At 45.2% G+C, this 25339-nt stretch overlaps 1 protein-coding gene across 1 annotated transcript in view; it reads left to right on the forward strand.

The window, feature by feature from the left end:
• Positions 1 to 12690: 12690 nt before the first annotated feature.
• Positions 12691 to 25339, forward strand: part of UBLCP1 (ubiquitin like domain containing CTD phosphatase 1) — a 29712-nt gene continuing 17063 nt past the window's right edge. The window contains exons 1-6 of the mRNA XM_044281262.1: positions 12691 to 13024; positions 13942 to 14033; positions 16976 to 17061; positions 17853 to 17968; positions 21497 to 21595; positions 23544 to 23581. Of these exons, the coding sequence (XP_044137197.1) occupies positions 12844 to 13024; positions 13942 to 14033; positions 16976 to 17061; positions 17853 to 17968; positions 21497 to 21595; positions 23544 to 23581 (612 nt within the window). The 5' untranslated portion in view covers positions 12691 to 12843. The remainder of the gene's footprint in view (positions 13025 to 13941; positions 14034 to 16975; positions 17062 to 17852; positions 17969 to 21496; positions 21596 to 23543; positions 23582 to 25339) is intronic.

Below are 25339 nucleotides of genomic sequence, written 5' to 3' on the forward strand. Positions count from 1 at the left end.
TGGGGACGCTTCAAGTTAAAATATACCATCGGATTGGAGAAAACTCCGATCCGATGGTATAATAGGGACTCCTGACTTTACACTGAAAGTCAATGGGGGACGGATCCGTTTGCAATTGCACCATATTGTGTCAACGTCAAACGGATCCGTCCCCATTGTCTTGCATTGTAAGTCAGGACGGATCCGTTTGGGTCCGCACGGCCAGGCGGACACCAAAACGATTTTTTCTTCATGTCTGTGGATCCTCCAAAAATAAAGGAAGACCCACGGAAGAAAAAACGGACACGGATCACGGACCTACGGACCCCCTTTTTTGCGGACCTTAAAAAAAAAACGGTTGTGTGCATGAGGCCTAAATCATATTTACAGTCCCTCAACCTTCTATACAAGTCTGAAAGGGTGGTTATCCTGTCCTTGGTACCCAGAAGATTGTCAAAACCTCCACGTCGGACTGCATCTCCTATATTTATGACCAGTTTTACGGCAAAATGAGCTAACCTATAGGTATGGCAAATATTGTCCCTCCTGTAATTGATTTTTAGCTTGTACTTCCTCCCAGGACAATAATCTGTCCACCGTTGGATGCATAATATGCCCCAACCCTATGATTCCTCTCTGCTGCCACTCCCTAAATAGACTATTAGTCCTGCCCAACTCAAACACCAACATAACGGCATAAAACGAAAAATGAAGATTAAGACCTTAGCCTTCCATGCTATAAGCGTGTCCCTAAGCAATATACTGCCCTACATCTTAGGCCTCATGCACACGACAGTTGTGTGTTTTGTGGTCTGCAAATTGCAGTTTTTGCGGCTTGGATGCGGACCCATTCACTTCAATGGGGCTGCAAAAGATGCGGACAGCACTGCGTGTGCTGTCCGCATCTGTTGCAACGTTCCGTGATCCGGAAAAAAATATGACCTGTCCTATTCTTGTCCGTTTTGCTGACAAGAATAGGCATAACTGCATAACATCAATGGCTGTCCGTGCCATTTCGAAAAATTGCGGAACGCACACGGACGCCATTTGTGTTTTGCGGGTACGCAATTTGCGGACCGCAAAACACACAACGGTCGTGTGCATTAAGCCTTAGTTGGTGAGTCTCCTATTAAGGTATGCAGAAAGCCGCTTCCTCTGTTGGAGCTGGCGGTCACGTGACCACCGGGTGTCTCGGGGCAAGAGCAGGGTCTTGGCAAACCCTGATCAGCTCTAATAGTTTTCTATGCCCCCATGGGGGGCTGTTTTCCACTGTAACTGGGGCTTTAGTAAAAATAGCGCAAAAAAAATAAAAAGTGTCAGTGTCCCCCAGAGGTGTTTTAACCACCTCCGGACCGCCTAACGCAGATGTGCGGTCCGGAGGTGGCAGCCCTGCGCACAGTCACGCATATATGCGTCATCTCGCGAGACGCGAGATTTCCTGTGAACGCGCGCACACAGGCGCGCGCGCTCACAGGAACGGAAGGTAAGCGAGTGGATCTCCAGCCTGCCAGCGGCGATCGCTCGCTGGCAGGCTGGAGATCCGAATTTTTTAACCCCTAACAGGTATATTAGACGCTGTTTTCATAACAGCGTCTAATATACCTCCTACCTGGTCCTCTGGTGGTCCCTTTTGTTAGGATCGACCACCAGAGGACTCAGGTAGGTCAGTACAGTCGCACCAAACACCACACTACACTACACTACACTACACCCCCCCCCCCGTCACTTATTAACCCCTTATAAACCCCTGATCACCCATGATCACCCCATATAAACTCCCTGATCACCCCCCTGTCATTGATCATCGCCCTGTCATTGATCACCCCCCTGTCAGGCTCCGTTCAGACGTCCGTATGATTTTTACGGATCCACGGATACATGGATCGGATCCGCAAAACGCATACGGACGTCTAAATGGAGCCTTACAGGGGGGTGATCAATGACAGGCGGGTGATCACCCATATACACTCCCTGATCACCCCCTGTCATTGATCACCCCCCTGTAAGGCTCCATTCAGACGTCCGCATGATTTTTACGGATCCATGGATACATGGATCGGATCCGCAAAACACATGCGGACGTCTGAATGGAGCCTTACAGGGGGGTGATCACCCATATACACTCCCTGATCACCCCCTGTCATTCATCACCCCCCTGTCATTCATCACCCCCCTGTTAGGCTCCATTCAGACGTCCGCATGATTTTTACGGATCCATGGATACATGGATCGGATCCGCAAAACACATGCGGACGTCTGAATGGAGCCTTACAGGGGGTGATCAATGACAGGCGGGTGATCACCCATATACACTCCCTGATCACCCCCCTGTCATTGATCACCCCCCTGTAAGGCTCCATTCAGACGTCCGCATGTGTTTTGTGGATCCGATCCATGTATCCATGGATCCGTAAAAATCATGCGGATGTCTGAATGGAGCCTTACAGGGGGGGTGATCAGTGACAGGGGGGTGATCACCCTGATCACCCCCTGTCATTGATAACCCCCCTGTAAGGCTCCATTCAGACGTCCGCATGTGTTTTGTGGATCCGATCCATGTATCCATGGATCCGTAAAAAATCATGCGGATGTCTGAATGGAGCCTTACAGGGGGGGTGATCAGTGACAGGGGGGTGATCACCCTGATCACCCCCTGTCATTGATAACCCCCCTGTAAGGCTCCATTCAGACGTCCCATTGTGTTTTGTGGATCCGATCCATGTATCCATGGATCCGTAAAAAATCATGCGGATGTCTGAATGGAGCCTTACAGGGGGGGGTGATCAGTGACAGGGGGGTGATCACCCTGATCACCCCCTGTCATTGATAACCCCCCTGTAAGGCTCCATTCAGACGTCCGCATGTGTTTTGTGGATCCGATCCATGTATCCATGGATCCGTAAAAAATCATGCGGATGTCTGAATGGAGCCTTACAGGGGGGGTGATCAGTGACAGGGGGGTGATCACCCTGATCACCCCCTGTCATTGATAACCCCCCTGTAAGGCTCCATTCAGACGTCCGCATGTGTTTTGTGGATCCGATCCATGTATCCATGGATCCGTAAAAAATCATGCGGATGTCTGAATGGAGCCTTACAGGGGGGGTGATCAGTGACAGGGGGGTGATCACCCTGATCACCCCCTGTCATTGATAACCCCCCTGTAAGGCTCCATTCAGACGTCCGCATGTGTTTTGTGGATCCGATCCATGTATCCATGGATCCGTAAAAAATCATGCGGATGTCTGAATGGAGCCTTACAGGGGGGGTGATCAGTGACAGGGGGGTGATCACCCTGATCACCCCCTGTCATTGATAACCCCCCTGTAAGGCTCCATTCAGACGTCCGCATGTGTTTTGTGGATCCGATCCATGTATCCATGGATCCGTAAAAAATCATGCGGATGTCTGAATGGAGCCTTACAGGGGGGGTGATCAGTGACAGGGGGGTGATCACCCTGATCACCCCCTGTCATTGATAACCCCCCTGTAAGGCTCCATTCAGACGTCCGCATGTGTTTTGTGGATCCGATCCATGTGTCCATGGATCCGTAAAAAATCATGCGGATGTCTGAATGGAGCCTTACAGGGGGGGTGATCAGTGACAGGGGGGTGATTACCCTGATCACCCTGATCACCCCCTGTCATTGATAACCCCCCTGTAAGGCTCCATTCAGACGTCCGCATGTGTTTTGTGGATCCGATCCATGTATCCATGGATCCGTAAAAAATCATGCGGATGTCTGAATGGAGCCTTACAGGGGGGGTGATCAGTGACAGGGGGGTGATCACCCTGATCACCCCCTGTCATTGATAACCCCCCTGTAAGGCTCCATTCAGACGTCCGCATGTGTTTTGTGGATCCGATCCATGTATCCATGGATCCGTAAAAAATCATGCGGATGTCTGAATGGAGCCTTACAGGGGGGGTGATCAGTGACAGGGGGGTGATCACCCTGATCACCCCCTGTCATTGATAACCCCCCTGTAAGGCTCCATTCAGACGTCCGCATGTGTTTTGTGGATCCGATCCATGTATCCATGGATCCGTAAAAAATCATGCGGATGTCTGAATGGAGCCTTACAGGGGGGGTGATCAGTGACAGGGGGGTGATCACCCTGATCACCCCCTGTCATTGATAACCCCCCTGTAAGGCTCCATTCAGACGTCCGCATGTGTTTTGTGGATCCGATCCATGTATCCATGGATCCGTAAAAAATCATGCGGATGTTTGAATGGAGCCTTACAGGGGGGGTGATCAGTGACAGGGGGGTGATCACCCTGATCACCCCCTGTCATTGATAACCCCCCTGTAAGGCTCCATTCAGACGTCCGCATGTGTTTTGTGGATCCGATCCATGTATCCATGGATCCGTAAAAAATCATGCGGATGTCTGAATGGAGCCTTACAGGGGGGGTGATCAGTGACAGGGGGGTGATCACCCTGATCACCCCCTGTCATTGATAACCCCCCTGTAAGGCTCCATTCAGACGTCCACATGTGTTTTGTGGATCCGATCCATGTATCCATGGATCCGTAAAAAATCATGCGGATGTCTGAATGGAGCCTTACAGGGGGGGGTGATCAGTGACAGGGGGGTGATCACCCTGATCACCCCCTGTCATTGATAACCCCCCTGTAAGGCTCCATTCAGACGTCCGCATGTGTTTTGCGGATCCGATCCATGGATCCGTAAAAATTATACGGACGTCTGAATGGAGCCTTACCAGGGGGGTGATCAATGACAGGGGGGTGATCCGGGAGTCTATATGGGTGATTACCCCCCTGTCATTGATCACCCCCCTGTCATTGATCACCCCCCTGTCATTGATCACCCCCCCTGTCATTGATCACCCCCCCTGTCATTGATCACCCCCCCTGTCATTGATCACCCCCCCCTGTAAGGCTCCATTCAGACATTTTTTTTGGCACAAGTTAGCGGAAATTTTTTGTTTGTTTTTGTTTTTTCTTACTAAGTCTCATATTCCACTAACTTGTGTCAAAAAATAAAATCTCCCATGAACTCACCATACCCCTCACGGAATCCAAATGCGTAAACATTTTTAGACATTTATATTCCAGACTTCTTCTCACGCTTTAGGGCCCCTAAAAAGCCAGGGCAGTATAAATACCCCACATGTGACCCCATTTCGGAAAGAAGACACTCCGCAAGTTAGTGGAATATGAGACTTTGTAAGGAAAAAAGAGAAAGAAAAAAAAATCATCATTTTCCGCTAACTTGTGACAAAAAATAAAAAATTCTAGGAACTCACCATGCCCCTCACGGAATACCTTGCGGTGTCTTCTTTCCAAAATGGGGTCACTTGTGGCGTAGTTATACTGCCCTGGCAATTTAGGGGCCCAAAAGTGTGAGAAGTACCTTGCAATCAAAATGTGTAAAAAATGGCCTGCAAAATCTGAAAGGTGCACTTTGGAATATGTGCCCCTTTGCCCACCTTGGCAGCAAAAAAGTGTGACACATCTGGTATCGCCGTACTCAGGAGAAGTTGGGGAATGTGTTTTGGGGTGTCATTTTACATATACCCATGCTGGATGAGAGAAATATCTTGGCAAAAGACAACTTTTCCCATTTTTTTATACAAAGTTGGCATTTGACCAAGATATTTTTCTCACCCAGCATGGGTATATGTAAAATGACACCCCAAAACACATTCCCCAACTTCTCCTGAGTACGGCGATACCAGATGTGTGACACTTTTTTGCTGCCAAGGTGGGCAAAGGGGCACATATTCCAAAGTGCACCTTTTGGATTTCACCGGTCATTTTTTACACATTTTGATTGCAAAGTTCTTCTCACACATTTGGGCCCCTAAATTGCCAGGGCAGTATAACTACGCCACAAGTGACCCCATTTTGGAAAGAAGACACCCCAAGGTATTCTGTGAGTGGCATGGCGAGTTCCTAGAATTTTTTATTTTTTGTCGCAAGTTAGTGGAATATGAGACTTTGTAAGAAAAAAAATAAAAATAAAATCATCATCATTTTCCGCTAACTTGTGACAAAAAATAAAAAGTTCTATGAACTCACTATGCCCATCAGCGAATACCTTAGGGTGTCTACTTTCCGAAATGGGGTCATTTGTGGGGGTTTTCTACTGTTTGGGCATTGTAGAACCTCAGGAAACATGACAGGTGCTCAGAAAGTCAGAGCTGTTTCAAAAAGCGGAAATTCACATTTTTGTACCATAGTTTGTAAATGCTATAACTTTTACCCAAACCATTTTTTTTTTTTGCCCAAACATTTTTTTTTTATCAAAGACATGTAGAACTATAAATTTGGTGAAAAATTTATATATGGATGTCGTTTTTTTTGCAAAATTTTACAGCTGAAAGTGAAAAATGTCATTTTTTTGCAAAAAAAATCGTTACATTTTGATTAATAACAAAAAAAGTAAAAATGTCAGCAGCAATAAAATACCACCAAATGAAAGCTCCATTAGTGAGAAGAAAAGGAGGTAAAATTCATTTGGGTGGTAAGTTGCATGACCGAGCGATAAACGGTGAAAGTAGTGTAGTGCCGAAGTGTAAAAAGTGCTCTGGTCATGAAGGGGGTTTCACCTAGCGGGGCTGAAGTGGTTAATGACCTCTTGGGGGAAATATTATCTGCCAAAAATAAATGTAAAAATAAGTAAAAACAATATAATAGAAAATCCAAATACAATAAAAAATGTAAAAAACTAAAAAAAAGTCCACTCCAGCTGAAACCGTCGCCATAGTCTCCCTGTTCACGCAAAACTATACATATTATATATCAAAACGATCGACAAAAAATAGGAATTCCATTGCAATAATTTATTTTTGTGTCAGTTTGTATATTTAAAAAATGAAAAGCTAGTTAGAAAAAAAGACAAAAAAATTTCAATTGTTCCTCAATTAAACCTAAAAAAAGACAAAAAATCATCCTCTGAAAACAGATTAATAAAAAGTCCTAGGTGTCACATAAATATATTTGGTAGCCTAACAAATAAAAAAGTTAGGGCCGTTAAACCACTATGTGAGCTAAATAGCGAAAAAGTGTCTGGTCATTCAGGCCTTTTCAGGCCCAGTCATTAAAAGAGTTAATAATCTTTCAGGACAAAGGAGTATAATTAAGGGCATATAAAGAACTTGCTGTTTTGCTGCCTAAATAAAGTATACATGAAGACGCCACCTCCACTTGAAGGTTACAGTGGTCTTCAACAGGCTTAGTGGCTACAGTCTCTCAATGAGGGCGAAGGCCTAGTTATGGCAACAGAATAATTTGGTATTATGTCTCTGGAACCCACTCCTATCTCTGGAAGGGGCCCCCCAACGTGCATGGAGAGCAGCCATGTAACCCTAAATGCTATGACATCCGTGTGCTGTCCACATCCGTATGTCGGTTCCGCAAACGGCGGAGCACATACTATTCTCATCTGCAAAATAAGGTCTACAGACCCATTAAGGTCAATAGGTCTGCAAAAAAATGTGTCTAGCACACGGACAGTATTTTGGGGATCTGTGGATTGTGGACTACAAAATACATGTGGTCGTGTGCATAAGCCCTAATACTTGGTAACCGCGAGCTGTGATATAACTAGCTAATGCCTCCTAGTAGATTATGTAGAGTTGATATCCTCTCCATTATTATGTATTACACTATGCTGTACTGTAGAAGCACTGTTTCATCGCAACGTTCATCTACCTAACATGGCTGGAATTGCATTGATAAACCGTTACCATAGCCGTGCTTCTCCCCGATATAGACTCCTCATAGCTGTTAGTAGTATATCAGCACATTAGCACAACAGCACTTCTCAGCTCACTGAAGACTCTCCAGGATGAGGTCATTACTGTGTATTGTGCGGTCTTTCTACAATCCTCCAGCGTCCCGCTGTGTTGACTGCGCATGCGTGGCTCATAGACAGCAAGTAGACATATTAGGGTACTTTCACACTTAGTAAGCTTGGCTGTGAGCTGGATTTCATCACCTTCAGACCGTGTTCACACCATAGTTAGCGTAGTGGTAGGACCCTTGCCATGCTGAGAGACCGTGACGTGGTGCATGATGGGCTCCGATATGTTCCTGACTGGAATATATTGGCAAAAGTCTCAGCTTTTAATATCTGCTTGTATGACTAGCTAGTATAGTCAGTGGCATATCCGTTTGGTGCATTTCTGTGATTTATATAATTATATTTTCATCCGCACAATGCTCAGTTTTGTGTAGGATGCCTTTGTGGTGCATGTGGACCGCGCCGGCATCCTCCATTGTACGCATTTTTTGCTGGGGATGGTCGTTTGCTGCGGTCCACATGCGGTGGGACTGCTCCCTCAATGAAAAACACGCTACAGTGTTTGGGGTTTGAGCAGTTCCCCCATATTTGCCACTATATTTCTGTGATTTTGTACTTTCATACATAGTAAGATAGTAACATAGTACATAAGGCTGAAAAAAGACATTTGTCCATCCAGTTCGGCCTGTTATCTTGCAAGTTGATCCAGAGGAAGGCAAAAAAAAAACTGTGAGGTAGAAGACAATTTTCCCCACTTTAGGGGAATAAAATTTCCTTCCCGACTCCAATTAGGCAATCAGAATAAATCCCTGGATCAACGACCCCTCACTAGTAGCTATAGCCTGTAATATTATTACGCTCCAGAAATACATCCAGGCCCCTCTTGAATTCCTTTATTGTACTCACCATCACCACCTCCTCAGGCAGAGAGTTCCATAGTCTCACTGCTCTTACAGTAAAGAATCCTCTTCTATGTTTGTGTACAAACCTTCATTCCTCCAGACGCAGAGGATGTCCCCTCGTCACAGTCACAGCCCTGGGGATAAATAGCTGATGGGAGAGATCTCTGTACTGTCCCCTGATATATTTATACATAGTAATTAGATCTCCCCTCAGTCGTCTTTTTCCTAAAATGAATAAACCTAATTTTGATAATCTTTCAGGGTACTGTAGTCCCCCTATTCCAGTTATTACTTTAGTTGCCCTCCTCTGAACCCTCTCCAGCTCTGCTATGTCTGCCTTGTTCACAGGAGCCCAGAACTGTACACAGTACTCCATGTGTGGTCTGACTAGTGATTTGTAAAGTGGTAGGACTATGTTCTCATCACGGGCATCTAGGCCCCTTTTGATGCAACCCATTATCTTGATGGCCTTGGCAGCAGCTGCCTGACACTGTTTTTTGCAGCTTAGTTTGCTGTTTATTAAAATTCCTAGATCCTTTTCCATGTCAGTGTTACCGAGTGTTTTACCATTTAGTATGTACCGGTGACTTGCATTATTCCTTACCATGTGCATAACCTTACATTTGTCAGTGTTAAACCTCATCTGCCACTTATCTGCCCAAGCCTCCAATCTATCCATATCCCTCTGTAGTAGTATACTGTCCTCATCAGTGTTAATTACTTTACACAGTTTAGTGTCATCTGCGAAAATTGATATTTTACTATGCAAGCCTTCTACAAGATCATTAATAAATATATTGAAGAGAATAGGGCCCAATACTGACCCCTAAGGGACTCCACTAGTGACAGTGACCCAATCTGAGTATTTACCATTAATAACCACCCTCTGTTTTCTATCACTGAGCCAGTTACTTACCCACTTACAGACGTTTTCTTCCAGTCCGAGCATTCTCATTTTATATACTAACCTTTTATGTGGTACAGTGTCAAATGCTTTGGAGAAGTCCAGAGATACGACATCCATTGATTCGCCGCTGTCAAGTCTAGAACTTACCTCCTCATAGAAACTGATTAAATTAGTTTGACATGACCGATCCCTCACGAAGCCATGCTTATATGGCGTTATTTGCTTATTTCCGTTAAGATGCTCTAAAATAGCATCTCTCAGAAAACCTTCAAACAGTTTACCCACAACAGATGTTAAACTTACCGGCCTATAGTTTCCAGGCTCTGTTTTTGGACCCTTTTTGAATATTGGCACCACATTTGCCATGCGCCAATCCTCTGGGACATTCCCTGTCAGTATAGAGTCCGCAAATATCAGAAATAAGGGTCTGGCTATGACATTACTTAATTCCCTTAGGATACGGGGGAGTATGCCATCTGGTCCTGGCGATTTGTCTATTTTAATCTTTTTAAGTCGCTGATGTACTTCTTCCTGGGTCAGACAGGACACTTTTAATGGGGAATTTATTTTTACATTCTGCATGTCATCTGACAGTTTATTTTCCTCAGTGAATACAGTGGAGAAAAAAATATTTAACAGCTTTGCTTTCTCCTCGTCGCTTTCTGCGACTCCCCCCTCATTACTCTTTAAAGGGCCGACACCTTCAGATTTATACTTTTTAACATTTATATAATTGAAGAACATTTTAGGGTTAGTTTTACTGTCACGGATGAAGTTAGCAGATAGCTGGAACATATAAATAAACGAGCGACTGGCTTGATCCCCAACTAAGGATCTTATAGGTGAGCCTTATAAAACCCTAAGAGCTCTCCCTGACTGCTATGCACATGCAAGGGTCTGTATGGTAGACGATTGCATGCCCACGTACCTAAGACTGTGTGACACCTGAAAACCCTATAATAGTGAGGGGACACGACCACCGGCTCCCTGCACTTAATACGGACGGAGTCAAGGTCACCTAGAATCAAGCCAGCAAGGAAACACAATAAAGTAAAAGACTTATCTGAACAAACAGCAGAAGCAGCCTCCAGCAGTGAACACTTCATCCAGGAAGTAGTATAAACCGCAAAGTGAAGCAGTATGGGAGGGATTATAAAGAAAGACGATTAGTCGAAATAAGTGACACCTGGCAGAAGAAAAGGAGATGAGAAAGTGAAACCAAAACAAAGAACATCATACAAGAGGTAGAGAAGAACTTTTGCCAGACCTTCTCACAGAACTGGCGGTGACATTTACTCTCTTTGGCAATTAATCTCTCGGTCTCTAGTTACTAGAGTGACAACCAATCAGAGGCCAGCTTTCATTTTCCCAGTACAGTTTAGGAAATGAAAGTTAAACTTTGCTTGGATGCTAGCTGGTGTCACTTAAAAAGGGGTTGTCCAGGTTCAGAGCTGAACCTGGACATCCCTCCATTTTCACCCCGGCAGCCCCCCTGACATGAGCATCGGAGCAGTTCATGCTCCGATGCTCTCCTTTGCCCTGCGCTAAATCGCGCAGGGCAAAGGCATTTTTCTGAGTTCCGGTGACGTACCGGGGCTCTCTATGGGGCTGACAGGAACCCCGGTGACGTCACCGGCACTGATGGGCGGGATTTGGCTCTGCCCTAGCCAGTAAAACGGCTAGGGCAGAGCTAAAGCCCGCCCCTCAGAGCCGGTGACGTCACCGAACACACTGCTGGGCGGAAGTTACCGCCCGGCAGTGTGTTATTGTAAACACAAGAGCCTGTGCCCTGCGCGATCTAGCGCAGGGCACGGGAGCGCATCGGAGCATGAGATGCTCCGATGCCAGGCTCAGGAGGGCTGCCGGGGTGAAAATAAGGGTATGTCCGGGTTCAGCTCTGAACCCGGACAACCCCTTTAATAGGAGTGTACAGAGATTGTTCCCATTTATAACAGCTCACACTCTAATATAAATTTGGTATCTCTGTATTACTATAATACTGTATTAATACGTAAAATAAAGGTACGGGTGAAAAGTGCAAAATTTAGCTCCTTGCCGACATTCACCATACCTGTAAGGTAAATGGCGGGTTTTAGGTTCTGGATCCGGCATTAATGCATTTCAATGGAAATTAATGCCGGATCCAGCATTCCGGCAAGTGTTCCAGAATTTTTGAATACCGTAAGCGTGACTGAACTGAAGACATCCTGATGCATCCTGAACGGATTGCTCTCCATTCAGAATGCATTAGGATAAAACTGATCAGTTCTTTTCCGGTATAGAGCCCCTAGGACGGAACTCAGTGCCGGAAAAGAAAAACGCTAGTGTGAAAGTACCCTTACAGTAACACATTTTGTTCTGTTTTTTTTTTGGGAAGCAACAAAAAAAAAAAAAACCCAGAGAATCAGTGTTCGTGTGCATGTAGCCTTAAGGGTACTTGCTTTAAAGTTTTCCAGTATTGAGTTCCGCTCTAGAGGCTCAATACCGGAAAAAAATGCTCCAGTTTCATCCTAATGCATTCTGAATAGAGAGCATTCCGTTCAGGATGCATCAGGATGTCTTCAGTTCAGTCACGCTTACGGTATTCCAAAATTCTGGAACACTTGCCGGAATGCTGGATCCGGCATTAATTTCCATTGAAATGCATTAATGCCGGATCCAGAACCTAAAACCCACCATTTACCTTACAGGTATGGTGAATGTCGGCAAGGAGCTAAATTTTGCACTTTTCACCCGTACCTTTTTTTTTTACGTATTAATACAGTATTATAGTAATACAGAGATACCAAATTTATATTAGAGTGTGAGCTGTTATAAATGGGAACAATCTCTGTACAGCGCTATGGAACATGTTTACTTCACTCCTATTGAGTAACACCAGCTAGCATCCAAGCAAAGTTTAACTTTCATTTCCTAAACTGTACCGGGAAAATGAAAGCTGGCCTCTGATTGGTTGTCACTCTCTGCAACAAGGACACTTTTTTGGACTGAACCACGTGTCCTAGTGTGACAGGCCATGTGCCAGAGGGACAGCAGGGACCCGGGATATGAAGTTCTTGCGTGTTGTCAGCAGGCAGTTTCAGGAAGCGTTACCATGACTACCGGACACTGCAGCCCCTGACGTAGTCAGACGTCACTCAGACGTCATATCCGCTCTGTCTCGTTGTGTTGTTGTGTCTTGAGGTGCCGGTGCCGGCTCTTTCATGAAAGTGACTCTTGTGGGTGTTTAGGAGTCCGGCTCTGATGGTGTAGAGAGTCCGTCACAGGACATCCGTTCACATGTCCGGGAATCCCGGTTCCAAGGCGATGACCCTATCTTTGATCATCAAATGGGGCGGCCAGGAGTTCCCGTTGTCTGCCCTGTCTGAGGAGGACACGGTGATGGATCTCAAGCATTCCCTGAAGAGCCTCACCGGGGTCCTGCCGGAGCGCCAGAAACTGCTGGGTCTCAAATACAAGGGTGAGATGAGAAGGTTCAGCACCCACCTAATGTGTCAACCCAGGTGATCTTCAGAATGAGGGTGCTGGGCATGAGGCTGAGAGGGGATCCCAATCTAAAGTCAGTATGACATGTCGCCCCCCAAAACCAGAAGGTGCAGGGCCAAACCACTGCCTGGCACCTGCCCAAACCCAATGGGCACTGGCTACTGGACCTGCCCAAATAATAGTCCCACCCCTGTTCCTAGTGATAATCATGGACCACTGGCACCGCACCCTTCTGGTGCCAGTGGCCAGGGCTGGCTGTCCCCCCCCCCCTCTGGTGCCAGTGGCCAGGGCTGGCTGCCCCCCCCCCTCTGGTGCCAGGGGTTTGGGCTGGCTGCCCCCTCCCCTGGTGCCAGGGGCTTGGGCTGACTGGCACCAGAGGGGGGGGGGGGGGGCAGCCAGCCCTGGCTGGCTGCCTCCCCCTCTGGTGCCAGTGGTCTGGGCTGGCTGCCTCCCCCTCTGGTGCCAGTGGTCTGGGCTGGCTGCCTCCCCCTCTGGTGCCAGTGGTCTGGGCTGGCTGCCTCCCCCTCTGGTGCCAGTGGTCTGGGCTGGCTGCCTCCCCCTCTGGTGCCAGTGGTCTGGGCTGGCTGCCTCCCCCTCTGGTGCCACAATTCTGCAAATTCCCAGCGCTTCTTGCCTTATCAGCGCTCTGGTACGCAAGGAACTGTGCAGCAATGTAGTGCAGGAGGTGTAACATGGACTCAGCAGACATGTTATTGCTGACCTGGGGTATCCTAAAGGGTAGGTCAGTAGAAGAGGATGGACAGACTGTATTAGTGGTCTCCTCCTTTAAAAGAAATGTGTTAGACCCCACAACCCCTTTACTGGTGTAGCGGTGATAGGCGGTTGTGATCCTGTCTTCTGCTGATTCGGTTGCTTTCCTATACTGTGCAGGTAAACCGGCGGACAACAGCATGAAACTGGGGGTCCTGAAGTTGAAGCCAAATACGAAAATTATGATGATGGGAACTCGGGAAGAGAGTCTGGTAAATATATTCGCTGTGGGTTTAAACCATGGGTTCACCTTTGCCTGGCTGATACCAAACTATGTAGGATACTTAAAGAGGAATTCCAGCAAAGTTTTTTTTTACTTTGCCTGAAAATCGTTAAAATAAATAAATAAATGAGCTTATCTTCACCCCTGCAGATCCTCCGCTGTGCTCTACTTTCTGTTCTCAGCAGGAAATGGCTGCAGTTGTCGCCCAACTATCATGATTGATTGAATGGCACCCGCAGTCATTTCTGGCTGTGTAGAGACCAGGAGCAGGGAGTGAAATGCAGCTGGGACCCCTGCGTTATCGGTGCAGTGAGTATAAATGCCCTTATTTTTTTAACCATTTGCCGGCCATGGCCAAGCTTTTTTATTGTGTCGGAATATATGATTGTAACATATTGCAGAAGGTTACAACTTGGATTCTGCGCCTAAATCCTCAACAGATCTGCTAACATTCTTCATGTAACGTATGTGAATGGGGTTTTTGTAAGGCTACTTTCACACTTGCGGCAGAGGATTACGGCAGGCAGTTCCGTCCCCAGAACTCCCTGCCGGATCCGTCAAAACGTATGGCATTTGTCAGACGGATCAGGATCCTGTTCCGTATGACAAATGCATTGAAATGCCGGATCCGTCTCTCCGGTGTCATCTGAAAAAAACGGATCCGGCATTTTTTTTTTTTACATTTTTGTGGTCTGAGCATGGCCAGACGACAATGCCGGATCTGTTTTGCTTGAACAGTCAGGGCTGGATCCGGCATTAATGCATGTCAAGTGGAAAAAAATGCAAGTGTTCCGGAATTTTGGACAGAGATAAAACCGCAGCATGTTGCAGCATTATCTCTGTCCTGAAAAGGCAAAAGGACTGAACTGAAGACCTCCTGATGCATCCTGAACAGATTGCTCTCCATTCAGAATGCGTTAGGATAAAACTGATCAGTTCTTTTCCGGTATAGAGCCCCTAGGACGGAACTCAATGCCGGAAAAGAATAACGCTAGTGTGAAAGTACCCCAACCCCATTCACATGCTCCAGAAAAAAAATCTTTTGTCTTTGCCATAGAAACTAAAAAAATAAAATAATTTTTGTTGACATAATGAATATGCACAAATTTCTGCGGATTTAAAGCTGAATGAACGCCATTTCTTGTGCTCATGCACAGTACAGATTTTGGCGGTAAAATACACTTTGGATTTGCCATATTCAAATCTGTGACATGCAAACCCTAATAGTAATACTGCATAGATAACAGAACAAGAGCACGTGGGCATTCTGGATACAAGGAAGATGATCAACAGTACTCAATGTCAAGCAGCAGCTGTAAAGGCAGAAAAGGTGTATAAAATAAGGATTTCTGCCTGCGCTATAGACAGGCAAGTAAGCAGTGTCATTAGAATGCAGAAAACTGCCCCTCTATGACTGGGGGGAACGTGGCTGTTACAGTTCCTATCTATACACACTGAGGGCAATTGAGCGTAATCACAGGAAAAGCAACCTGCCCGCCGCCTAACTACCCACATGGGGCAAAGGGCATATAATAGGGAATGGTTCATAATGCATAGTTATGTGACGGACAAGTGCCCATTAGGTTCAACCTTTCTCAGATCAGTTATGACATTGTTATATAAAGGCGTTTTCTGAGACTTTAATGCTGATGAACTATCCACAGAATAGGACATTGGTATCTAATCGGTGGGGGCTCGACACCTGGGGCCCGCACAGATCAGCTGTTATAGAATGCACCGGTGCTCCGGTGAGCACAACAGCCTTCGCCGTGCTTACCAAGCACAGCGCCGTACATTATATAGCGGCTGTGCCTGGTATCGTGCTCAGCATCGTTCACTTCAATGGGGCTGAGCTGCGCGTAGGCCATGTGACCCATGATGACGTATAGATAAATTTATTTTTGTACTTTCATTAAACCTTTGAAATGTATAGGACTATCAAAAGTTTAGATTGATAGGGGTCTGAGCGCTGAGACCCCCACCTATCTCTAGATCGAGCGGAGAGAAGCGCTCGCTTAGCGTCCTCTCACTCTTTGCTGCGCTATGGGAGTGAGACGTGCCCATAGACTTTCTATCGAGTCTGTCTCGCTTCCAGCGAAAAGAGAGAGAGTGCACCAAGTGAGCACTTCTCTCCCCTCATTTTAGATATAGGTGGGGGTCTTGCCGGTCAGATCCCACACCAATCTAAGCTTTTGATATGTCCCTATGACATATCAGAAGTTTACTGAAAGTACAAGGCCACTTTTAAAGGCTATGTACACCTTTTAGAGGCATTTTTTTTATGATTGCATTTTGCTCATTCAATTGGCCTTTATTAAAAATATTGAGCCATTCTGTCACAAAGGGGTAACTGCTTTTCTAGCTGTGTGACTGGTACTTTCACTTTGTGCTGGTCATCTAATAAATCTTATCACTAAACTACTGAGAGGTCATAAACACTTATTTAAGCCACATTCTTATCAGTAAGATAGGGACTGAGCTATAATGAGTGTTTATAATGTCAGAGAGCAGAGATAAGAAGTCCATCAGCTCCCCAAATGACGGAAAAGATAGAAAAACCACAGGCAGCTAGCGGAGCATCTCAGCTCTGTACAGAAAAAAGGGCTTCATATTTTTAACAAAGACCAATTGAAAAAATGATTATTAGCAATAATTTAAAAAAATTGCCTCCAAAGGTGTACTTAGCCTTAAATGTCTCATGGGGACCTTCCATTCCCTATGATAATCTAGCTGCCCGCCATTGAACTCTTTCCAGCTCTCCTATATCCGGTTTGCAATTTGAAGCCCAGTACTGAAGTCCATATGTGAGATGTGGGATTTAGAGAAGGTATTACAAAGGGATCTGGTGTTCTTTATTGAATTTCTCTGAGATTTCTCCCCTTACTGGCTTGTCACTGGCTGCTCAGAAATTGATGCCATGGTTTATTGCAGGAAGATGTGCTGGCTCCACCACCGGACAACGACGATGTGGTGAATGACTTTGACATTGAAGACGAGGTGGTGGAAGTGGAAAATCGGTGGGTCTTGGCCTTACTTTTTTACTGTTTGGAAGCCTGGTGCTAGTGCGGTATTGTATGCTTGAATCGCAGTACTCTCAGAGATGTGTATTAGGTGTGGTGCAGCCATAAGTGTGTATAATATGCAGATTTGGGGTCTTTTTCTCCCTTCCCTTTGCTAAGTAAATGCACATTTTCCTTCTCCATGTTTGTTGTGATGTGTTCTGTACGCTCAGACTCAATCTCATATCTCTTTGCTACTCCCCTTCATGTGATCTCATGTGAAACTGCAGCAGCATTCCCCTCCTCCTTCTCTGGGGGTCATTTACTAACAGCAAGGGCAGGGCCATCAGCCCCAGTTAATTACCCTTTGTCATTTAGGCCATGAAATCTACTTTAGTCAGGGGCTGAAATAGATTTCACTCCAGGCACATGGACGGGCGGAGGATGCGCCTAATTTATCACGAGGCCTGCACCTTGCCATAAATTAGTATCCCCTGCACTGCTGGAGGATGCATCTAAAGAATGGCGTAAAACCCTGATCTTGGATAAATGACCCCCATTGTTTTATAACTGATAGAAAACTGGTAGTGGATCTGCTGTAATTCTTGCCAGCAAAATCGGCGCCAAATGGAATAAGGGACTAGGGATGTTCAAAATATAGCTTTATGTATATAGTGGCATGGATATGTTACACCTGTATTACTGGAACATATATGCGAGTACTGTGCCAGTATTTAGTAGTCTAACTGAGATTAGTGAAGGTGTATGAAATATTTGAGCTGGCCCGGGTAATTTTTTATCATTTTCAGAGAAGAAAATCTTGCAAAGATTTCACGTCGTGTCAAAGACTACAAGGTAGAGATCCTAAATCCACCGAGAGAAGGGAAAAAGCTGCTGGTCCTAGACGTTGACTACACGTTGTTTGGTTAGTGTGTCCTCATCCAATGTTGCTCTCATCTTTAATCCTCAAGCAAACAGTTTTGCCTAACATGCTTCCTTAGTACAGAGCTCCATCGATTTTTGTGGGACAACTTGTAGTTTTCATTGGTATCATTTTGGGATATATAACAGCTTTTTATTTCATTTTTTCATGGCGAATAAGCAAAAAGCAGCAATTCTGTCTTTTTTTTTTTTTTTACAGCGTTCGAATGGAATCATATACATGATAATAGCATAGTGTGGGAGCTTAGGACACAGAGATACCAAATATGTGAAGGAAATATTATCTTTGCCATTTTTTTCTATGGTAAAGCGATTTTTAAGTGGAAAAAGGTGTATTTTTTGAAACTTGATTTTTCCATCAGGAGCCCCAATCAGACCCCCAATGTTAATAAGACCCCAACAAGACCTCAGATCAGACCCCCAATCAGACCTCAGCTCAGACCCAAATGTGAATGACCCCCAATCAGACCTCAGATAAGAGCCCCATTGCCTTTCATATTATTCACCATTGCCTCAGATCAGCCCCTAGCAGCCCCATATCACCCCCCAGCAGCCCTGTATTGCCTCAGATTACCCCCCCAGCAGCCCTTAATTGCCCCAGATTACCCACCCAGCAGCCCCGTATTGCCTCAGGTCACCCCCCCAGCAGCCCCTCATATTGCCTCAGGTCACCCCCCCAGCAGCCCCATATTGCCTCAGGTCACCCCCCCAGCAGCCCCGTATTGCCTCAGGTTACCCCCCTGCAGCCCCATATTGCCTCAGGTTACCCCCCCCCCCCCCCAGCAGCCCCATATTGCCTCAGATTACCTCTCCAGCAGCCCTATATTGCCTCAGATTACCCCCCAGCAGCCTCATATTGCCTCACGTTTCATAAAATTAAAGACCCACTTACCTCTCTTGCACCTGAACACCGCCACTCCTCACCGCCCGCGATCTTCTTCCCTCTGCTGTCAGCTGTGCTGTGAGCTGGCATGCACAGCGTGAGGTCACAGAGCGCCCTCACACTGTGCGCAGCCACTCCACAGCCGAGGACTAGGAAGCGGTGAGTACAGAGCCTTTACCACTTCCTGGTCCTCCGGTACTAATGAGCGCTTCTATAATGGAAGCGCTCATTAGTATTCACCCCATAAGACGCAGGGGCATGTTTCCCCCACTTTTGGGGGGAAAAATGCATCTTAATGGGGGAAAAATATATTACTTAATAGTCAAACAAGGGGACTATAATAAGTGGTCTTTTGTTCACTTCTAAAATATATTGCGCTATTCCTGTATTTCAATGTATTTTAATGTCAGTGCTATACTGACATTCACCAGCAGGCTGTGCCAGAGAAGCACAGTCTGCTGGGACACAATAGAGGCAAGCCTGGGGCCTTCAGTAGGCCCTGGTCTCCCTGCACTGACATTGACACCCTGCGATTTCATTCATTGGGTGCTGATGGAAGACAGAGTGAGTCTAGATTGGTGCTTCTGGCGGACTGGGCCGTTAGAGCAGGAACACGGCTCGCTTGTAGGAGCCAAGCCCCTGCACTCCGCTGCATGGAGACCCATGCAGCGCTTTAACTGGATCGACGTAAAAAGGTGACCCAATAGTGACGGCCGTAAAAAGGCATATTGGTGGTCACTAAGGGTTAGGGACACATCGATTTTCTGTTTTTGCGTTTTTATTTTTTACTCCCTGCCTTACTACAGTCCTGATCAAAAGTTTAAGACCACTTAAAAATGGCAAAAAAATCATATTTTACATTGTGCGATCTTAACAAGGTTCCAAGTAGAGCTTCAACATGCAACAAGAAGAAATGAGAGTGAGACAAAACATTTTTGGAGCATTCAATTAATTGGAAAAAACGATTAAACTGAAACAGGCTGTTTTTCAGCTGATCCAAATTTTAGGACCACATGCCTTTAAAAGGCCAAATCTGTGCAAAGATGTGGATTCATTGTCATTTTCTGTCAGGTAGTCACACGTTGTGATGTCAAAGGCAAAAAAACTCTCCCTTTTTGAACGTGGTCAGGTTGTTGAACTGCATAAGCAGGGTCTCTCACAGCGCACCATCGCTGCTGAGGTGGGACGCAGTAAGGAAATCATTTGGAATTTCTTAAATGATCCTGAGGGTTATGGAACAAAAAAGTCAAGTGGAAGACCCCAAAAAATTTCATCAGCACTGAGCCAGAGGATCCAATTGGCTGTCCGTCAAGACACTGGACAATCCTCGACCCAAATTAAGGCCCTTACTGGTGCTGACTGCAGCCCCATAACCAATCAGACGGCATCTGAGACTGAAGGGCTTCAAAAACAAAAAACGTCTTCAAAGACCTTGTCTCCTTAAACGCCACAGAACTGCTCGTTTGGACTTTGCAAGAGAGCACCAAACATGGGACATTCAAAGGTGGAAGAAAGTTTTATTCTCTGATGAGAAAAGATTTAACCTTGATGGTCCTGATGGTTTCCAACGTTACTGACATGGCAAGCAGATCCCACCTGAGATGTTTTCTACGCGCCACAGTGGAGGGGGCGCCATAATGGTCTGGGGTGCTTTTTCCTTCAGTGGAACAATGGAGCTTCAGGAAGCGCAGGGGCGTCAAACGGCCGCTGGCTATGTCCGGATGTTGCAGAGAGCAACTGAGGGCCCTCGTCTGTGTAGTAACGACTGGGTTTTTCAACAGGACAACGCTACAGTACACAATGCCCGCAGGACAAGGGACTTCTTCCAGGAGAATAACATCACTCTTTTGGCCCATCCTGCATGTTCCCCTGATCTAAATCCAATTGAGAACCTTTGAGGATGGATGGTAAGGAGAGTTTACAAAAATAGACAACAGTTCCAGACAGTAGATGGCCTTCGTACGGCCGTCTTCACCACTTGGAGAAATGAACAAATTTTTGAAGTGACAAACAATAACGGCGGAGCTACTCATTACTGAGTTCATGTTTGAAAGTTGGATTTCTGTTATGGGGGGGGTTTAGTGTTTTTTTTTTGGAGGTGTGGTCCTAAACTTTTGATCAGCTGAAAAAAAACCTGTTTCAGTTTATTCATTGTTTTCATTAAATTGAATGCTCAAAAAATCTTTTGTCTCACTCCCATTTCTTCTTGTTGCATGTTGAAGCTCTACTTGGAACCTTGTTAAGATCCAGCCATGCTAAATATGATTTTTATTGAAACCAATTTGTAGTGTGTAAGACTTTTTGATAACTTTTGTTAAATTTTCTTTGGGAGTTGAAGTGACCAAAAACAGTGAATTGTCTCTTTTTTTTTTTTTTTTTTCCTGTTATCTATTGTGTTTTTTTGATTTTTTTTTCCAGCTTCCCACTAAATCATATGCAATATAAGATAGTGCCATTAGAAAGTATATTGTTCCCAGTACATGTATATCTAGTAATAGACAGAGGCCAAACTGTATTTCATCACGGGAGCTACTTTGCAAGCTATACGAGGTAACTGCTTCAAGGGCAGTTCCTTCCTATAATGTTGTTTCTGATATTCTTTCTGCATTTTCTTCCTCAATCTTTTAGACCACCGGTCATGTGCAGAAACAGGACTGGAGCTTATGAGGCCGTACCTGCATGAATTTCTTACCTCTGCTTATGAAGATTATGATATTGTAATATGGTGTAAGTACTTGTCATTTTACTGGTAAATTTAAAGCCATTATCTTTGACTTAGCCTATCTTTAGGATAGGCTATGAATATCACATCAGTGGGGGTCCGCAAAGAGATAAGGGGTCAGTCAGCATATCCCAATGCGCAGGTGCATGTCGTCATGACTGAGAACACAAAGCCAAAAAACAATGTGACAGCACTCTGCAAATGTCTATGTATACACACTTACACAGGGAATGCTATCAATCACTAATAACATTCCCTCCTATGTACAACTATCAGTGACCGACAGCTATCTCTGTATACACACTTACACAGAGAATGCTATCAATCACTGATAACACCTCCCCCATGTACAACTATCAGTGACTGACAGCTATCTCTGTATACACACTTACACAGAGAATGCTATCAATCACTGATAACACCTCTCTGTGTACAACTATCAGTGACTGACAGCTATCTATGTATACACACACAGATAATGCTATCAATCACTGATAACACCTCACTGTGTACAGCTATCAGTGACTGTCATTTATCTCTGTATACACACAAAGGGTCCTTCACACGTCTGCAAGTGTTTTTCAGTCCACAAATTGCGGATCTGTAAAACACGGACATCGGCCATGTGCTAGAAATGCCTATTCTTGTCCATGGCTTTGGACAAGAATAGGAAATGCTCTATCTTTTTTGTGGGGCTGCTGTACGGATGCGGACAGCACGGGGTGTGCTGTCCGCATCTTTTGCGGCCCTATTGAAATGCAAAAATTGCGGAACGGATGTGGACCCAGAACAAAGGACGTGTAAACGGACCCTTACACAGAGAATTATTTCAATCACTGATAGCGCCTTACCCTCAAACAGTGAAGTCAGAAATAGGGTAGGTTTAACTGTATAAATTACACTGAATCTTTTCCCACAAAACTGTATATCAATCTGCTCAGCTCCTCCTGCTCTATACCTTGATGCCTACAGATTACACTGCATTTCGTGATGACCGGTCCTTTTTAATTCAGCATGAGTGACGCTAGTTACTATCACCCAAATATTGTCTTAAAATTTGGGAGTTCCTAGTGATTCAGGATTTGTGGGTTGTCCCACATGGAAAACCCTTTGTCTGACTATAGCCTTAATATTAATGCTACAAGGATACGTCTAGGGGAAAGAAGGTTTCTACACCAACATAGAAGAGGATTCTTTACTGTAAGAGAAGTGAGGCTGTGTATGGGATTGTAATGGTAAACTCGCTTAAACTAAACTCACTTAAATTTAATATGGCTTTTTTTTAAGCCTTACGTACCATATATCTGTATAAAATAAGGACTGATGATTAATTGGTTGTCATCGGTGCAGCAGCAGAATCCCCTAGTAATCGGCTGTTATCACTGGTGGGATAAAAGTTAATGGCACCTGCAAATTAATGGCTCCTGCAGCAACTGCACATTTGTATTGCAATGAACATTACAGGTGAAATGTGCTTTTTCTTGGGTCCTTTTACATTGAATGTCCTCAAATAAGTCCTTCATATCGAGCCTTTACATTTTGAGTTGCTCTGGCCGATGAGAAGCAGGTGCTATAAGCTATGTCTGTTTTAGAAAATAACGGTATTACATATGAAATAATCTTTCTGGAGAATATTTTTTATTACTGTGCGTTTTGATGTTCCTCTGCTATTCCTGCTAGACATTCGTGAATTAATTGACAACTGGGTGTTACCAGTGACGTATGTGACTACACAGCCTGACACTGTCCAGTCAGTGAGTGTATTGCAGTACATTCATATGACAAGGGGAATGGTAACCCCCAGGTGTCATACATTTCTAGGAGGACTTATAGAGACAACACACTTTAGACTGATGATGATCCAATGCTGTTATTTTATGGGAATACAAGTATTGAGCTGACAGGTTATCTTTATCTAGGAACTAATTTCCTTTTTTTTCTTTCGATTGGTAGCGGCAACAAGCATGAAATGGATAGAAGCCAAAATGAAGGTGAGCAGCAGAGTTTTATATGATATTTTATAGATGTAATACAAGGTCAGACATATAATGTGTGCAAACCTGTGTAGCTGCACAGGAGTCCAGTGGGTAAAATGACCCCTGAAAAGCAGCCAGCAATTTCCTGTTGTCTATTAGATTGCATGTATGGGACTGAGGTACTGTTACGGGTGCCCACCTCTAGTGTAATGTATGAAGACCATCCTTATGAATTAAATGTGTAGATGGGACAGCATACCAGGCTCTCTGATTGACACTCCATCCCTGATTATAGAAGCATTGGCTACCTTACAGGAGTTTTTCCAGTAAAAATTATTTTTTAACAATTCCTGCAACATGGCCCCTGAAACAGAAGATTCCTACTTACCTGCTCCACTCCGATCCGTGGTCTGCACGGACTCTGCTCACTTCATCTTCGGGTACCGGCACTGTTTACATCCGGGTGGCTATGGGCATGGTCACAAGCACCGTGCCAGCCAAAGAATGGCTTCAGAGGTGATGTGACCAAAAGCAGTTTCAGGGGCTTTGAAATATCTGCAATTTTCCCTCCCCCACCCACGACAGCACCACAGAGAGAGGATCCGCCCCTAGGGACACCTGCAGAATAAAAAGGTGGAGCCTCTCTCCTACCTCAGTGGTTTCCTGTCCCTGGAGCGGGAGACCTGCAGTTTTCTTTCAGGTACCGTTGGCCTGGAAGTCCCAGAGATGTTCTGGAGGGCCATGTGGTAAATTCCTTCTGGGTTCTATCGCCCATATGTTGCGCTGGCAGGACCCTAGGAGCCGGTGGGGTTCCGGGGCCTCCGTCCGGTTCTTGCAGTAGGTGCGTTTGCCCCTCCGGGGGAGTAAAGCCACGCAACGTCGGGAGAGTAAGGAAACAGCTCCAGGTGACTTCTCAACGTGCGGTTTAGACGTGGAGGCAGCGGTGGACGTCACTTCCGGTAAAACGTGCGTTCCATGTAACGTACTTACGGTTTAGCCAGAATTCGCATTCTAATTATGCAAAACTTCCAGGGGGAAGGGCAGTGATAGGGCGCAAATACCGGCAGTGGCCGGCATGGTCCTGGACTGGAAAAAATGACCTGGTGATTGAAGCTGGTATCCTGCCTTCCCTCTGGATCAAACAATTGTCCTCAAAAAGGGACAGTGTTTAGAACCTGTTCTCTCCATGATTATAAGAAGTATGATGATTACTTTTCTTATATTGAAAGATTATCCTAGTGTAATACTATGGAGGAAGAAAAGAGACACGACCCGGCAGAAGGAGATATCCCTGCGCCGGTACCTTTTCAAGTCTGAAATAGGAGTGGGTAAGTGCCCAACTTTGATACTGAGTTGATATTTTGATTATTTCTTTATTTTAGACAAGGCCTAAGAAAGTTTTGGCATGTGCATTATGTGGATGTCCCTTATCCTCCTCATATACTAAGAAGCTTTGCCAACAATGTATTGTCAAAACGGTGGCGGAGGAATCTCCTAGCTTTTTGAAAAATATGAAGTCACTTATTAGATCTGAGGTAAACTCTTCCTTAAAAACCTGTAAACGTCAGAAAAAATCTACAGAAGGCTGGTCGTCAGAAGTGGATTCTGCAGCCGATAGTGAACAAGAGCAGGAGCCAGGCAAATCTCCGTATTCCTCATCCTCTGGAGATGATGTGGAGGGAAAAAGTTTATTTCCTGTTGAAGACACAGATAAATTATTAAAGGATATTCGTTCTACACTACAATTAGAAGATGTTAAAGATGATAAGTCTA

This window comes from Bufo gargarizans, chromosome 2 (genome assembly GCF_014858855.1).
Source record: "Bufo gargarizans isolate SCDJY-AF-19 chromosome 2, ASM1485885v1, whole genome shotgun sequence".
NCBI classification, from domain to species: domain Eukaryota; kingdom Metazoa; phylum Chordata; class Amphibia; order Anura; family Bufonidae; genus Bufo; species Bufo gargarizans.